The sequence below is a fragment of the Trachurus japonicus genome, chromosome 17 (assembly GCF_045865225.1).
Source record: "Trachurus japonicus isolate A0001 chromosome 17, Traja_1.0".
Taxonomy (NCBI): domain Eukaryota; kingdom Metazoa; phylum Chordata; class Actinopteri; order Carangiformes; family Carangidae; genus Trachurus; species Trachurus japonicus.
Window position 1 is genome coordinate 8926529 of NC_140923.1, and position 17039 is coordinate 8943567.

Consider the following 17039-nt stretch of genomic DNA (forward strand, 5'->3'; position numbering starts at 1 on the left):
GGCCTGTAGCTCTTATTTATGTTTTTTAAAGAGACACTAATTGATCAGTGTTTTGCCGGAGGTCTTGTTTTATCAAGCTGCAACACACTCGCTGGGTTTTTGCACCCAGTGAAAACTGATATGTCTGATATGCTATAATAGATGACATATTGATCATAAAGACCGTCCTGTATGTGTTGATGTTGCCTCAGTAAAGCTTCTCTGTTTAGTCCAAAACTGCTGTGGTCTTGTTGTTATGATGTGCATATATTTATTTAGTTTCTGTCGCTGATGCATGAAAAAAAACCTGCACAGTAAGTACAAACCTGTAAGAGGAGACTTGGAAAAATACAGTGGTTTACAGATGTGCAGTTGAATAGAGATGGGCTGGATTGTGTTTTGTGGATTGCAAGTGGTGATGTAATAAGACAAAAGGACAGTCAGAGTTTGTGTTTTTTTTTGTTTTGTTTTGTTGTGTTAGATGTTTAACAGATGTCGGGAATCCAGGAAATCTAGACGCAACATTTCCATGAGTTTTATCTGCGGAGGAGTTGTCTGGAAATTGAAGGAAAACAAGCCGTCATACAGTCGATATCATGACATGAACTCACACACAAAACACAAATAAAACCTCCTGTGAGACACATCATTTAAAGGGATAGTTGCCATATTGCCATAATCCCTATAGTCATAGCAGTAGGTTCGTTACCTTTTAATTGTCGGTGCAAGCTATTTTTAGAACGGCGGAGCAGATTCATGCAAAACCTCTGATGCACGTTGCCTTCAGGGACAGTTTTTCATCATCAGTCTCTGTATTTCCCTCTAAAACAACTCTGTGTGGTGACGTTGTGTTATTATCTCATAGCGTGGTGAATGTGCAGCTCACAACTTGTCCACCAGAGCGTTGTGGAGTTGTTGGATTGTGTATTTGATGAGTTTGATGAGGGAAACCAAAGAAATCCCATAATGAGCCTCCGTAGCGTAGCTCTGAGCAGCTCACGGCTCTGCTCCGCCGTTCTAAAAACAGCTTGCACCGACAATTAAAGGTAACGAACCTACTGCTATGACTATAGGGATTATGGCAATGGGCCACTTTGCCAAAATGTTGAACTATCCCTTTAACACTATGCATAAACGTGTATGTGTATGAATGGAGGCTGGATGGTTGCAGTGGAGACGAGATGCAGCGTCGGTCTGACGGCTCAAATGACCTGTGAATAAGAAGCAGCGACTTAATTGAGTTTGCAGCAGCAGCAGCAGCAGAGTCACATTCCTCCTGATCCGTCTGGGAGGAAGTTAAATTAAACTCTTATTTCCACCTCGAGTCTCGCACATGCATCACGACACACAGCCGTTACCACATGGTGTGAATATGTGATCGGTGGAGACTAGAACTGTTTTGAATTAGAGGATGAATCCATTGAGATGCACAAAGAGGATGCTCAGCGTTTAAACACCAGCAGATAGGATCATAAGTAATCAATAAACACATAAGTAATCATAGCTAATTAGACAAACATCAACAGGACCGAGACATCAGGGCTCTCCTACTGGGGGTCGACCCTGCGATGTGATATTATCACCATACTTGTCTCCATACGATATTGTTGTGATGTTGAAAATATTGCAATATGCTGCGATAAATTGTGGTTTATTATCTTGTTTTCAGCTGCAAATGGAGTCTTTAAAATCTGCTTTTATACAGTATATATCGATCAAATATCTCCTATCTGAAACTGCTGCACCTGCTACATCGGCTACAAATATCAACAGAAGGTGTAATTAAAGGATCATGAAGTATTAAAGAGGAACTATGCAGGATTTTTACCATAATTAAAGAGCTTCAGAGTCCTAGTTCTGGTTAAACCAATGACTAGTAACTAGTTCCAGGGGGAATGGAGGTTCTTGTTGATGACAGATAAGACTACACAGATATACACATGGTAACATGGTAGATGATAAATAACGTTAACAAGCGCTCTATTGATTGATTTCTCACTGGCTTTGTTGTAAATAAAAGCACACATAGGAGAGGAGGGTTAGAGACACAGAGGAGGAGAAACCAGACTTGCATAGTTCCTCTTTAAGTCTATGAAAAACTGTCCATCTCAAGTTTTAAGACCATTTAAAAAAAATAAAAAAAAACAAGCAGCCAATTTTAATCTATAGAAGATAAAAACGTCTACATTTAGATGAAATTATTTAAAGATTCACCAAATGAACAAACAGTTAATTTTTAATTTTGCTGACATCTTTATGCTGAAGATTTTGCTGCTTTTGACTTTTTAATTACACATGGGCCTTTTTATAATAACGTTATCCACCGCTCCATGGATTGATTTCTCACCGGCTTCGTTGTAAACAGATGCACGTGGAGGAGAGGAGGGTAAGAGACACAGAGGAGGAGACACCAGACTTGTATAGTTCCTCTTTAATACAAGGGAGCAGGGCCGGCCGCCGCTGGCATAAACCCTCTATGTGGTTGTTCAGGGCCACAGCCGTTAGGTGGGGGGCCACATGATCAGAAAGGTACCGGGGTTCATCAAGTCATTTAAACATCCTGAGGTCTGCACGTGCAGCTATGAGCTTTATATGTAATGTGAAGTCAATATTCAGCTTCTTTTATCTCACATTTGAGACATTTGGTGAAAATAGAACGGCAGAATGACAACATTTGTGCTCAAAAAGCAATCTGACAAAATGTCATTTTAGACTTGTTTTCTACACTTATCTATTACTGTATTCATATCCTATTTCAAGCACCAAAACAGTTCATTCTCATGACTGAAGGAGTGTTTTCACAAGGGATTGGACATTTTTTCAAAAAGCAGACCTCAAATTTCCAGCATTTGTCCTAAATTATTTCTTTCTACAGTGTTCTAGGACAAACTGGCCTCAGTGTGCTTACAGCGGAGGTTTAATATTTAGACATAAAACACTGGAGTATTGTTACATCTGCAAGTATCTTAAAAAGATACATTTAAGAAAATATGTAAAAGTGGAGAAAATGTCCTCAAACCTCAGAGGGCATAAACACGTCTGTATTCAGTTTTAACCAGTGATTTGGTGTTTGTGCTTAGAGTGCAGGGCCACAAACAAAAACCTTGTTTAGGGGGCCACCAACATCCTAGGACCGGCCCTGCAGGTGTCGTGTGTGGCGCTTTTCCAATGTTCACCGTCTGTAATGTGTTAAAAAATGATTGTTATCATGAGCTGATTCAACTCACAGATAATGGGATGCAGGTAACTTCAGTTGCTCCTCATCATGCAAACGTGCGTTAACGGACGCGTGGCACTTCCTCCTCGTTCAGGTTTCACACCGTCTGACTCACCTTCCCTCAGGTAAACACACATAACACACCCTCTTCCTCTCTTCCTCTCTGTTGAACGAGCCCAGCAGCAGCACGCCGTCGTGTTGACAGACCGCCTGCCCGTCGGCCCCGTCGATCGGTGGCTCGATGCCCAGCTCGGGGCCAAAAGGCTTTTTACTACTACGACTGACTGGGACCGTGCAGAGAGTTGAGCAGCGCTGCCAGTATCTGAAGTTGAATTTATTAAAGGAGATAGCCCTGAAGGTCCCTGAACAAACATATACATAGAACACACAACATCAACAATACACTACATCACATTGTAGACAAACATAACATGACAACACAACAAATACAGACATCTTGCTCACACACTCCCACATACCACCCCTACCCCCACACATTTAACAGAAGAGAAATATTAAATAACATAGTAGGAATAACGAATAACAATTTGGAGAAAGAAAGAATAACATTGAATGAATGAATGAATGAATCAATTAAGTAATTAACTAAAAACATGAGCAATTTGTTTTAAGATATAAATACAGTGACCTCCTGAAACAATGAAAAGAGGTAATAGAACGCAAAGAAGGAGGGAGATTATTCCAATCAAATGGGGCTTTATTTAGTCCGTGGTCTCTGCTCATTCTACCACTCTAAGGGCCGTTGTTCCCCCTTAGAGTGGTAGAATGAGCATAGACCACGGACTGGAGTGATATATTGCTTTTATAAAACGGTTACCAATAATGACAATATGAAAGAGGGATACGCATCAATTTCATGTAGTTTTATTCAACCAGAATAAAAAACTAGTCCCACCTCTCCAGACGTTAGCTCCAAGTAGCTCTGTCACTGCTCAGTCCCCTCTACCATTGTTAACCCTCTGGAGGTCAAAGTTCACCTTCAACATGTCAATTACACTACTTTATTACAGTTTTTAACATCCTAAAAACATCAACTGTCTGTTGCTATGGACTGCAACAGTCCGTTGTCATGGATACGTGACAACAACTTCCATTCATACCAGTCATACGTGCCTGAGGCGGAGTGATAGCCTACGCTGTGATAAGGCTTTAGAATAGTAGCCGTGGTACATGCTCATTATACCACGGTTAACAACCAATCAGATCGCTGGATTTCACCTTTTACGTTTTATAAATTGGAATGACCCTTTACCAACCTCTTTAGAGAATCTAGGAACAAAGAAATAAGGGAAGTTAGTATGTCTAAACCAGTCAGTCGGCCCTGCAGCAGCGGCGTCTCGTCGCACACAAAACCAGTGTCAAGTTTCCCCCTCTTGTGTTTTTGGACTCGTCTCTTCTTAAATTAAATCGAGTCGTTTCTTTGTTTCTTCTGTGAGGATTCAGACGTTACGACGGCCGAGCAACAGATGTTTTAATACGACTCTGTTGTTTGTTCCTGTGCTGTGTGTGTGTGTGTGTGTGTTTTATTTTTTTATATCAGGACGTCTGGAGGCCAAATGTTACTCATTGTTTAACTGGGTAATCATCAGTTTCCTCCTGCAGCTCTCTGCAGGTACACACACACACACACACACACTCACCTGGTATCGACATGAGTCACTGAGTGGTTTCCGCCTCAGAATAATAATAATAATAATAATAATAATAATAATAATAATAATAATAATAATAATAATAATAATAACAACACCGTCTCAGATGTTGATGCTTCACACTGGGAGTTTGTTTAGTTTGTGGCAGCAAAATGAATCTGCAAAAGGTCGATTTTGATTTTTCTTTCTCTTTATTTTGTGTTAAGAAAGTTTTTTTGTTCTGTTTGGTTTCCGGTTGAGCAAAGAAAGTTTCTGGCAAACCTTAACTTTGTGTGTGTGTGTGTGTGTGTGTGTGTAGATGACGGTGCTCGTTCAGTCACTGTTTCTCTGTTTGATTGAATGAATGATTGAAGAATGAGTCTGTCTCATTCACAGCTGTGTGGTGGATGAGTAACCTCGTCTTTAGCTCGACCAACACTGGATGTTTTCCTCCATATAAACCAACTGTCTCAATGCTAATTTCATATTATGTGGAAAAATAAACATTTTACAGTCGGGGAAATGAACTTTTGCTGGTGTTTTCTTACTGACAAATTGTTGAAAAAGTTGAATATTTTTGAAATTAGCCGACCCTAAACTTTCACACGGGATAGTTTTGTTTATTTGTGCTGCAGCTGCTTGGATTTTTTTTGTCTATTTGTGAACGTCTTTTATGAGTTTTATATATTGGTGACGGTTATAACAACTGTGTTTTTTTTAAGTCTTTTTGCTTTAATACGAGTTTTTAAATTTAGGTTTTTCGACTGTTGCAAGAAATGTGAGAGTTTGTATGATGATCTGTGTTACCTGAAGAGAGAGGAAACTCTCATCCTCATTGGTTCCCATCATGTGTGTAACCTCGCTGTGTGTGTGTGTGTGTGTGTGTGTGTGTGTGCAGGAACACCATCTCCAGCGGGCCATCTCGGCGCAGCAGGTTTATGGCGAGAAGCGGGACAACATGGTCATCCCGGTCCCCGAGGCGGAGAGCAACATCACCTACTACGACTCCCTCTACCCTGGGGACTACAAGATGCCAAAGCAGCTAATTCACATACAGCGTGAGTGGGAACTCTCTAATACTGTGTAAAGTAAAATAAAATACACGCAGAGTTTCATTTAGCAGCCGGGTCTGTTTCTATTTCTTTTTATTTATTTATTTTAAGTATATTTTGGGACTTTTTCGCCTTTTAATCAAAAGCATAGTTGAGAGTGAAACAGGAAAAGGGAGTCTATTTCTATTTCCTGCTAGTTTTTGTGAACGTACAAAACCTCTCAAAGCCCACGATCGCCTGGTCGACTCTAAAAGGGTCTCGCTGTTTAATTCATGATAGAGTTCTCAACGGGCCTGGAAATTTAAAAACGCAACTCGGGTCAATCTGCAGGTGTTGAACTCAGGAGAATAAATTCTCTGCTCGGACCGAGTTATTTATATGTTTTCAACCTGAACCCGGCACATCTAGTTGTGTTATTTGGGCCGAGCCGGTCCGTTAAGGAACTCCAACTGACCCAAGCCTGTATACCAGGGGTCTCAAACTCCTGGCCCGGGGGCCACATCCGGCCCGCGGCGGCCCCCCTACATCTGGCCCGCGTCTTGACGTGAAAAGTAGGAAAGGCTGTCAAAGTTAATGCCTTAATGCAAAATGCTTTTAACGGCCCTATTTTTTTAATGCGCAATTAATGCGCTAACCTCGGGCCGCTCGTAGTTGGGGGAAACAGAGAAGCTGCTTCTCCAGACGTGATCACAGGTAGGCTGTGTGTGCATGTCTCTGTGTGTGAGTTACTACGGTTACCGCGACGCTCCCGTCCTCCGGATATTTCTGCAGCTGGATTCACATGATCCGGTCTGAGATATGTAACTCATGGACTGAGGAGTCGTCCTGCTGCTCTGCACGTCACACCGACCACCGTGCATTTACTGTGAGGAGTCGCTCTGCCCCGTGGTCCAGGTGTCTCATACACAAACACTGATAATCCACTGCAACATGTTGCTGTTGTTGTGGTTGTGCGCGACGTAGAGCTGCCGCTTCGACTAGCTAGTCCTCCCCCCCCCCCCCCCCCCCCCAATCTCCCGTTCATTCAGCCTGGTGAGGGGGGGAGGGGTGGAGGGGTGGAGGGGGGTGGTGTGTGTGTGTGCGTGTGGGAGGTGGGGGGGGGGGGGGGGTCTTATGATGCAGAAAACCTGCATGTTTTTTCTCCTCATGTTCCTACAGAACTTGTTCTTCTTGTCACCAAACGAGGCTGCTCTCTCTCTCTGACAGCTGATAATACCGCATGGAAAGCATAAGAAACGTCCAGATCTGGATGTTTCTTATGCTTTCCATTCATCTTGCTGGTATTTCAAGCAAAAAAGAAAAATACTATGTGATTAACTCAGGAAATTAAAGGATTACAAATTTTAATCGTTTGACAGCCCTAATTATCGTACAATATTTGAAAATAGACCCCGTTTTCAGAAATATTTGTGATTTTTTTTTTATATTCGTCTTGAAAACTTTAGTGGCCCTCCACTGAGATGATGGTGCCAGCAGTGGCCCCCAGCTCATTTGAGTTTGAGACCCCTGCTGTATACAGTCTGATTTAGAGGAAGTTTAATCGGTGCTGATTAAAGTTGTAAATGAAGCTGATCTGGACCCTTCTCTTTCCTTTTATTCTGACTCAGTGAACAGTAACAACAGAACCATCTGAGAGGATTTTCATCGTTTGTTCGGGGTCAGCCCTATGTTCCCACAGCCCTATGTTCCCACAGCCCTATGTTCCCTCAGCCCTATGTTCCCACAGCCCTATGTTCCCTCAGCCCTATGTTCCCTCAGCCCTATGTTCCCACAGCCCAGTGATCCCACAGTCCTATGTTCCCTCAGGTTTATGTTGCCTCATTTTTAAGATTTTTCTTATTTCTAAGAATTTTCTCAAAATGAAACTCTAAGTCAAGTCATTTTTATTTTAAAGGGATGATTCAGAGTAATTTCAACCTAGGGTCCTTTGCACTATGACCTACAAACTTTCTAATGCTTTGTTTACTACTACTAACTAGAGTTGAGCCGGATACTCGGCTGAAACGAGTATCCGGTACGGATAAAGCACTTTTGCCGAGTACGAGTATTATACGAGTCAATATCTGTGCTCGGAAAAAAAAAAAAAAAGATTGAATGAAAATCCTCATTGGGTAGCTGGCTGTGTCTGCGTTCTGTGATAGGCCACAGCCCCTCCCCTACACACATGCAGGTGTGTTGCTGTGTCCCTCTGATCACTCACACAGAACAGCTGACAGCTCTGTCTCTCTCTGTCTCTCTCTGTCTCTCTCTGTCTCTCTCTGTCTCTCTCTGTCTCCCTCAGTCACTCAGGTTCGTGGGTCTTCTCCCTTAACGTTTAGTGTTTCTTCAGCTTCAGCTTTGTTATTACTTCAGTCACTTACTTATGAACCAGTAGAGTTCTGGTAAACGTGGGTTCGTTCAGACGTGGTGCCGACTCGCGTTGCGTCTCTGCCTGTCGGAGATTTTTTTTTTTTTTTCACACGCTCTCTCTCCCTCCGCCGTTCGTCTGAGTTTTTTTTTTTTAAACCGTCAGCTGGCGCTAATCAGTTCACGCACTGAGTGTCTGACACTTTCTTTCTGTATTTCTTTAAAAAAAATAGTAGTGGTATAAATAATAGGCCTATTACAAAACACACACAAACTCTCTCTCTCTCCCCCCTCCTCTCTCTCTCATGATCAGTGATACAGAATAATGAGTGATACACAGAGTAGCTGACATTCAGCTGTCTCTGTCTCTCTCTTACTCACACACACACACACACACACACACATGTACCTGGTGTGGAAATAAAATAAAGTTAAAAATTAAAAATCACACTGATCATTTAAAAAAAAATTTAAGTAAAAAAAAGAAAGTTATGTTGAGTATGAAAACTCTTGTTCATTACATTTTACTTCATAATTGCAACCACATGTGTTGTATTCATTGTTGCAAAACTTGTGTAAATGAATAGTTTGTTTGCTATTGTGATCAAAACCGCATTGATCTGAAGCTCAATGCTGATGCTGTCCTGTAAATAGTTTTCTAATCAGCAATAAATATAACAATTTCTGATCAATCCATATCAATTGCATGCTTAAAATAACATACCGGTTAAAGCCTCGCCCATTTCAAGACAACCGGACCCACTTCTGGGTTAAACCCCGCCCACTCCCGGTTTAGGCCCCGCCCACTCCGAGTACAGATACAGATACAGATAATTCATATGGTTAACAGATACAGATACAGATACAGATAATGCTGTACTCGCTCATCCCTACTACTAACACTGTTTGTACTACTGTAGAAGTTTGTCTAAATTGCACTAACTCATGGAGGTGAGTTTAATTTCGGTATAAGGGTTTGTCACTCCTATGTTGGAGTAGTGCTAAAAGCTACATTACATCTGTAGTCAACTGCTACTGGATAATAGGTTGGGTGTAATTGACTACGAAATTGGGAGAAATAGGGATAAAATCTGATGCAAATTGATCATTAAGGAAATGTGGGAACATAGGGCCTAATTTTGGAAAGAAAGAAAAAACCTTAGAAATGAGGGAACATAGGGCTGTGGGAACATAGGCACGCTCCCGTTTGTTCTGAGCATCAGCTTTGTTCAAAATGAAATAAAAGCCTGTCCCATAGCAAAGTTTAAGCAAAATAAAAGCCCAGGCTGCTATTTAACCAGTTTAGTTTTAATTTGGCTGTGATGTTGTTTTTCCTGGATCTATGGTGGATGTTTCACGTCGCCTGGTTGTTGTTGAACAACAGCAGTGTTCAACTTCTGGTGAAGCAGTTTCAGACCTGTGTTGTTTCTGTAGATGATGTTTTTAACATTAAAGTGGAACATGAAGAGTTTCTTGGCTGCGTTTAAGACGTATTTAAAGCGTTGATGGTCGTGGGTCTGTCGTTGCCGATGGCGATTTAGTTTAGTTGAGTGTTTTTAACGGCAGCAGGCGAGTTTTTAACGAGCTTCCTGCTGAGTTGTCGTCTGTTTGTCAAAGCCAGAGATCGGCCGGTCCGTCACTAATGGCATCAAAAGAAAAAGAGTTTTTCCAACACTGGTACGTTCAGTCACTGTGTCTGTGTCACCGGTGGGTCACACCACACTGCCCCCCCCCCCCCCTTCTGCTCATGTACAGTTTGTTGTGTCTGAGGAAATGTCAGAAGAATAAGAAAAGCAGAAGATAAAAACCATGAATCACGTCCCAGGTTTTGCTGTAATTAAATGTGAATTGAGGGTTTTTGTTGCTGTGACGCTGCAGCCTGAGCTTTGTTTACTTCTAGTTCAGGGTTAATTTGGTCTCAGCAGATACGTCAGACAAACAAAAGTTTTGATTTATTGTTATTAGTCCAGTGCATTTCAGGTTTGACGATACAAGCTTTTATTTGTGTGTGTGTGTGTGTGTGCTGCTGGTGTTGCTGCAGTGTTGTGGAGTGTGTCGGTGTGTGAACCGTCTGTGGTTCGACTCTTGAGTCTCACTGGTCACTGAGAGTTCAAGTCTGGAAAAAGTTTAATGATGATGATGATGAGCTTTTATTTTCCTCTCTGCCCCTTTTTTTCTTTTCTCTTTTCCCTCACGGTTAGAGTTAGTTTTTCAGTTTTTCATCAACAGTCTCTGTATTTCCCTCTACAACAACTCTGTGTGGTAACGTTGTGTTATTATCTCATAGCGTGGTGAATGTGCAGCTCACAACTTGTCCACCAGAGCGTTGTGGAGTTGTTGGATTGTGTATTTGATGAGTTTGATGAGGGAAACCAATTAAGAAATCCCATAATGAGCCTCCGTAGCGTAGCTCTGAGCAGCTCACGGCTCTGCTCCGCCGTTCTAAAAACAGCTTGCACCGACAATTAAAGGTAACGAACCTACTGCTATGACTATAGGGGTTATGGCAATGGGCCAGTTTGACAAAATGTTGAACTATCCCTTTAAATCAATAAATTGATTCTCTGTGCAACCAACATATTTAACTATTTTTGTCTCAACAGCCAGAGATTACGATACTTTTTTAAATAAATGAAGCATGAAATCTCAACGTGTTGGACATAAACACATGAAGCAGCTCTGTTGTCTGAATATTTTATCTCTGTGTTGTTGATGCAGCTTTAGAAACACAAACCGTTTCCAAAACTCTCCGATGTCGCCTCGTCTCATGCAGGTGTTTGAATTTTATTGATTTTTATGGTTTCCAAACAATGTGTGTGTTGTTTTTTTGTCTGGACGCTGTAGCTGCTGCCCAGTCAGTCAGTCAGCAACCAACCGGACCGAGTGTCGAGGTAGAGAAGAGAAACAGACCCAGACTGTGTTTCCAACCGTATTTTAAATTACTAGAAGTTTTTCAAATGAACACAACCAAGAATTCACTGTAACTGGACTCACAAAGCCACAGCTTCTCATTTTAAGAGTTGCACAACACATATAATAAGGCCTCTTCTGCATTTTTATGAGAAAACTTAAAAAAAAAACAGTTTGATGTGTTAAGAACCGTTTTTAGAAAGTTAAAGAAGTTTATACATTTTACTCCGACTTTTAAAGGGCAACTTCAGTTTTTTTCAACCTGGGCCCTGTTTTCATATGTTTTTCTGTGTATGTGAGTGATGGATAATACTTTTATTGAGGTGGCTGCAGTATTGAGCCGGGCAGGCAGCCTGCAGCCCAGCTAACGCTCTTCAACCGGGCAAGTGGCTCCGTCAGAGTTCACACACTGACAGGCTCAGATAGTTACAATGAGTGTCCCACAACAAACTAGAAAGGAGAAATGAACGTATGTCTCTACCTTTAGCACGTCTCTTCTTCTTCTGACTGGCAGTAGTCATCCCCGGTCCAAGTGGTCACAGCAGACCCTGTGGTCGGCACGGCAACGGTGCAGTGCATCGACAGGAGTGTTAGCATCCATTTGTAGCACAGCTAACTGTTAGCCCTAACATGTGAAAGCTGCGCGAAGAGCAGCTCAACATTTTGTTGTTACAATTTGTAAATTCTCTGGCCGTCTCTCTTCACCTCAGTCAGGGAACAGTATTCCCCATATAGATATAAAGATAGATTTATATGTCTATGGTATTCCCCACCAGTGTTTTGCCACGAGTTATCGCGAGATTTCAGAACGGGATTTCTGGCGTGGTGAGATTTGGACACAGATCACAGCAAACAGCGACCTCCAGGTAAAGGTAGAGACTATTACGTTCATTTCTCCTTTCTAGTTTGTTGTCGGACACTCATTGTAACTATCTGAGCCTGTCAGCTTGAAAAAAATGCCCGTTTATAGGGCGAACTTTGACGGGAACCACTTGCCCCGTGGTAGAGCGTTAGCTGGGCTGCAGGCTGCCTGCCCGGCTCAATACTGCAGCCACCTCAATAAAAGTATCATCCATCACTCACATATACAGAAAAACATATGAAAACAGGGCCCAGGTTGAAAAAAACCGAAGTTGCCCTTTAATGGAGCTGCCTCCACAGTGGTTTGGTAAAAACTCAGACTTTGTTTGTGTGTTTCTTTGAAGAGCAGTGATTTCTTCTAGGCATGAAGACCTTTCACATTCATTCCTGGGAACAGGTACCAGTCTGGAACCTGGAACCTGTTTTTGGTACTTTTTTGTGCGTTTGTGGCAATCAAAGTTATTTTGTTTATAAAAGAATCAGTCAAAACTTCTTAATTTTTAATATATCTATTGTTACGGTTCAATGTGAACAAGCAAAGCCGGCAGAATGAGGGGTCTTTCTTAACGACAATAGCAGGACCTCTGTGTAAAACTTCAGCTGTTCAGACAGTCGAGTTCTCAATGGGCCTGAAAATGAAAACCCAAAGCCACCGTCCGGTCCGGTGGTGAAGCCCAGACACGACGTGGTCCAACTCAGGAGCTTTAATCCTCTGGGTGTGAAGCCCGAGGCCCGACTGGGCTGGAGTTCTGTGTATATCTGACAGATGAACAGACTCTCCTCTTCTCCTCTTCTATCTCGTGACTCGAGGGTGCGTTCAGGAACCAAAATGTGGCACCGTTTGATTTTACGTGAATTTAAAACTCTGTGGGAATTCAGTCGGTACCTGTCATAAACGTACTGAACTCGGTGCTCATCCCATCCAAACCCCCCGCTGCTGTTTACTTTTATCTTTGTTTCTTAAATCTTTTATGATTGTGTTGTCATGCAGTAAAAAGTGTGTGTGTGTACGTGTTGTTAGTTGCTCCGTTGTTCTTGAGATCTGCAGGGAAACTGTTGAATATCAGCAGCTGGATGAAGTCTTTTATCCTCTGTGTCCTTAGGTCATTAAACCTGGACAGTGGTCACTTTAAGTTGTTTGGTTTTTTTAAATTTTTAATCTATACTATCTTGATACAGTTCCCTGAATTTAAGTAATTAATCATTTATAAAAACTGATTAGATGTGTTAATGGACTTGTAGCTGCAAACTGACTTTCCCTTTGGGATAAATAAAGTTGAATTGAATTGGATTTAATTGAGGTTCGGTCCAAATGCAGAACAGATACATTGATTATAAAGACTCATCAGTTCATCGTCACGTGAGGACGTCGACTTTAATTTAGGTGGTTTGTCTACAGTCGTCCCTTCGTCCCTCTGCACCGTCCTCAGGATGTGTGTGTCTGAATGTGTGAAAGACTGATGGTGAAAACAGAGCAGCTGCTTCTGGTTTGTTTTTGTTTTTTTAACCTTTTCATCACATTGTAAGATGACCAGCCTGTACCAGTAAGTCCAGTGTTGTGTAGTTGTCGGTCTGTGAGACTAAACACAACTCTGTACAGAGGGAATGTGTCACGTGTAGTGTGCACATGGACGGTGAAACAGAAAGTGTTTAATTTAATGATTATATGACTTAATTAAACTTTGCACCTGAGCTGCAACAGGCCGACAGACCTGGAGCGACGCGTTGCTAAGCAGCAGAATTAAAACATAAAACACCACTGGCACAAAGAGGAACCTGGGGTTTTTATTTTTAATCCAACTTGCTGCCACAGCAGTGACGCTGAACTCTTTAGGGGTGCTGCTAGTGTTTCTTTTATCTTAGTTTTACATCTCTAGTTGTTGGACGGATGAACAAAGTTTCTGGTGTTTTGGCTTCAGCGGCGAGGTGAAACAATCTCAGCAGGAAAACGACTCGATAAAGCGTTGCAACGCTGCGTGCTGAGCTGCTGTCTGATAGTCACAGATCAATAAATGTGGTTTTTTGTTTTAGTTTTTTAACTTTTTCAGCAGTGAGTCTGCAGCGAGGCTCGATCTCACCTGATCAGTTTGAGGTTTTGTCTCAAATAAACTCCAAAATGTATTTATTTTATTTTAATGTTTATTTAACAGGGACGATACATACAACATTGCCACAAAAAATGGGAAATTGTGATGCATATAAGACGTCTAGCTTCAGCTAATTTGCAGTCTCTGTCCCTGTTCAGGCTTTAGAATAGAGATAAAATATACTGAATGCAATAAATGCAATGATACAAATACAGTGGATAATACGGTGAATAGGTACCATGAATAAATAAACACAGCTGCAGATTAAAACACAAGTTAAATTTAACATTAAACATTAGTAAAGTGCTGTGTTGACAATGACTTAAGAGAAGTTAATGTTCACATTTCTGCTGCTGCTTGAGCCAGTGTTTCATTTTCACATTACACCTCTTTAGTTCTGTTTGGGATTTAATTTCAGATGGTGAATAATTCCATATATCTATTATCTGCCTTGCACTGAGTGGGATGATTGACCAAATGTCGTCCTGCATCTTCGAGCTTTACAGTTTTGCTTGGTTATGCTCCGTGTCGTTGTCTTACAGTTGTCTGTCTTATTAAAGATCTGAGACGGACATCGCTTGTGGGGCCCGTCCATTTACGCACTTAAAAACAACTTTCAAAAAAGAGAATTTTATAAAATTGGAAACCAGAGTAGCCCAGACATGAACAGTCCTGGTGCTTCCCACTATTGCAATAACGAATAATTGACTGATTTTCTCTTTTTAACACACTTATTTGGATAAAGGTGCAATCTGACATGGGGGAAGTTGCACTGTTTGTAAGAGGGAAGAGGATTGGAAACAGACAAACCATGCATGTGCAAGAGAGAAAATAAAACCTCCCTAAAATTAAACTAAAATGTTGAAGGATATTTATAGAAACTCTGAAGTCACTGTGTGTCTAATAAAGTGTGTGTGTGTGTGTTTCCTGTGTGCAGCTTTCAGCTTGGACACGGAGCAGCCCGACTACGACCTGGACGCGGACGACGAGGCGTTCGTCATCAAGCTGAAAAAGAAGATGGAGATCAGCTTCCTGCAGTTCGAGGAGATGATCGACAGGCTGGAGAAAGGCAGCGGGCAGCAGGTCGGCGTCTCCGTCTGCAGGAAAATCACGTGTCTAGAGTTTAATTTGTTGTGGCCGTGCCGACAGTTTAGCCAGAAAAAATCCAGAATGTCTTTTCACTCTCTCTCACTCTAGCGCACTCTAAGCTCTGCTCGTTAGACGCAGTAGACAACCATTATAAAGTTGGATTTTGTCAAAAAATTTTAATGATTTTAAAACTGCCAAATATCTGAAACTGTTGAAGATATCAATAAGATGAGTCATACGTGAATAGATTAAAAGTTTGTCTACAGTTTAAAAGACAAATGGAGTCTGTGGGAGAAAGTATGCTGGAGTTTTAGAGGTTCAAAGAAGTAAGAAGATTTTAAAAGTTGGAAGACGTTTTCAATGCATTCCCATGGGAAAAAATTTGCAGAAAAAGTTAAATATTTGAAATAGTATGAAAGAGAAAAGATATAGCATAAATGTCCTGAAAAAGCTGCACGTTTTGATATATGAATTGTTGAAATAGCACAGAGGGGGTATGAAGGAGGAGTTAAACACAGTAAAAGAGCGGAAGAAGTAATAATAATAATAATAATAATAATAAAACATGTCATTGATCCTCCTCCTCTTCCTCTCTCAGCTGGTGAGTCTCCCCGAGGCCAAGCTGCTGCTGAAGGAGGACGACGAGCTCATCAAGGAGGTGTTCGACTACTGGAGCAGGAAGAGGAAAAGCAGCAAGGCCAACTCGCTCATCCCCAACGTGAAGCAGGAGCGGCGCGACGGCTCCAGCACCAGTGACCCCTACGTGGCCTTTCGACGGCGCACGGAGAAGATGCAAACCAGGAAGGTCGGTCGGACTTTCGTTTTTTGTTTTTTTTTCTGTGGAAGCCTCACTTGTTTTATTAAAGGGACATTGTGTAACGGAAATCGATTATTTCCTTCAAAAGTCTGTTCTTCATTAACCAGTATTGTAATCCCCCCCATCAACAAAGTGAAGTGTTCCTTTCAGCTCTGAATGAGCCGTTCATATCATTCATATCTACATCAGGGTATCCACGGGGTCTTGAAAAGTATTAAAAGGTGATAAATCAATTTGGGGGAAATTAAGACCCTTAAAAAGTATTAAAGTCTTCTCATGACTTTATAAAGTCTTAAATTTTGAAGGTTTTTTTTTTTGAGGAGTTTGAGTCCTGAAAAACATTGTAAAAGTGTGTGAATTTATTCATTTAAAAAACAAACAAAGATGAACTGTTACATAAAAAAGAAAAGAAGATTGTTGTTGTTGTTTTTTTGAGAGTGGAGGCAATGTTTTCTTTTGATAAACTTTGCCTTTGATTTATTATCTCAGCCTATTTTGAATTCTGTAGCATCACAGTGGTCTATAGTCTTTATCACAAACTAAAACTGTTAGGTTAAAAGTGTCACTGATATAAATGGTTACAGCTTGAACGGACCACTTGTTTACATAGAGGCTTGTTTATGCCGTTACGTGCAGCGGCTGTTGTCCGTCTGCCCAATTTCACGTGAATGCAGCATGAAAAATACGACTGAGTTGCTTGAGATCTACTGTACAACCACAACACTAAATGGGAGTAAATCCTACACAATGTCCCTTTTAAGTTGCTTGAGGTTATCTTAAAGAAATGTTTCCTCCCATCTGCTCCTGATCGATTCCTCTTGTTCAAAACTAAAACTACCTTCTTTTCTTTTTCTTTTTTTTTTAAGCCAGTGTTTTGCCCTTTGCCACAGATGACGATGCATTTCCTTTTAATAGTAACACAAACAATCGTTAGCTGATTCTGTGGAAGTATGACTTCAGTGCATCGTTATCTCTTAGAGGAAATATTTCATCACGTTAGACAAACAGAATTTAAGACGAAGTCGGACC

General features: G+C 41.3%; 1 protein-coding gene across 3 annotated transcripts in view; it reads left to right on the forward strand.

Annotated features, from left to right (window-relative positions):
• LOC146970084 (enhancer of polycomb homolog 1-like) overlaps nucleotides 1–17039 on the forward strand; it is a 56744-nt gene that overhangs the window by 20077 nt on the left and 19628 nt on the right. For all 3 annotated transcript variants that reach the window (XM_085803924.1, XM_085803923.1, XM_085803925.1), the window contains exons 2-4: nucleotides 5747–5906; nucleotides 15042–15187; nucleotides 15792–15998. In XM_085803924.1, the coding sequence (XP_085660050.1) occupies nucleotides 5807–5906; nucleotides 15042–15187; nucleotides 15792–15998 (453 nt within the window). In that variant the 5' untranslated portion in view covers nucleotides 5747–5806. The remainder of the gene's footprint in view (nucleotides 1–5746; nucleotides 5907–15041; nucleotides 15188–15791; nucleotides 15999–17039) is intronic.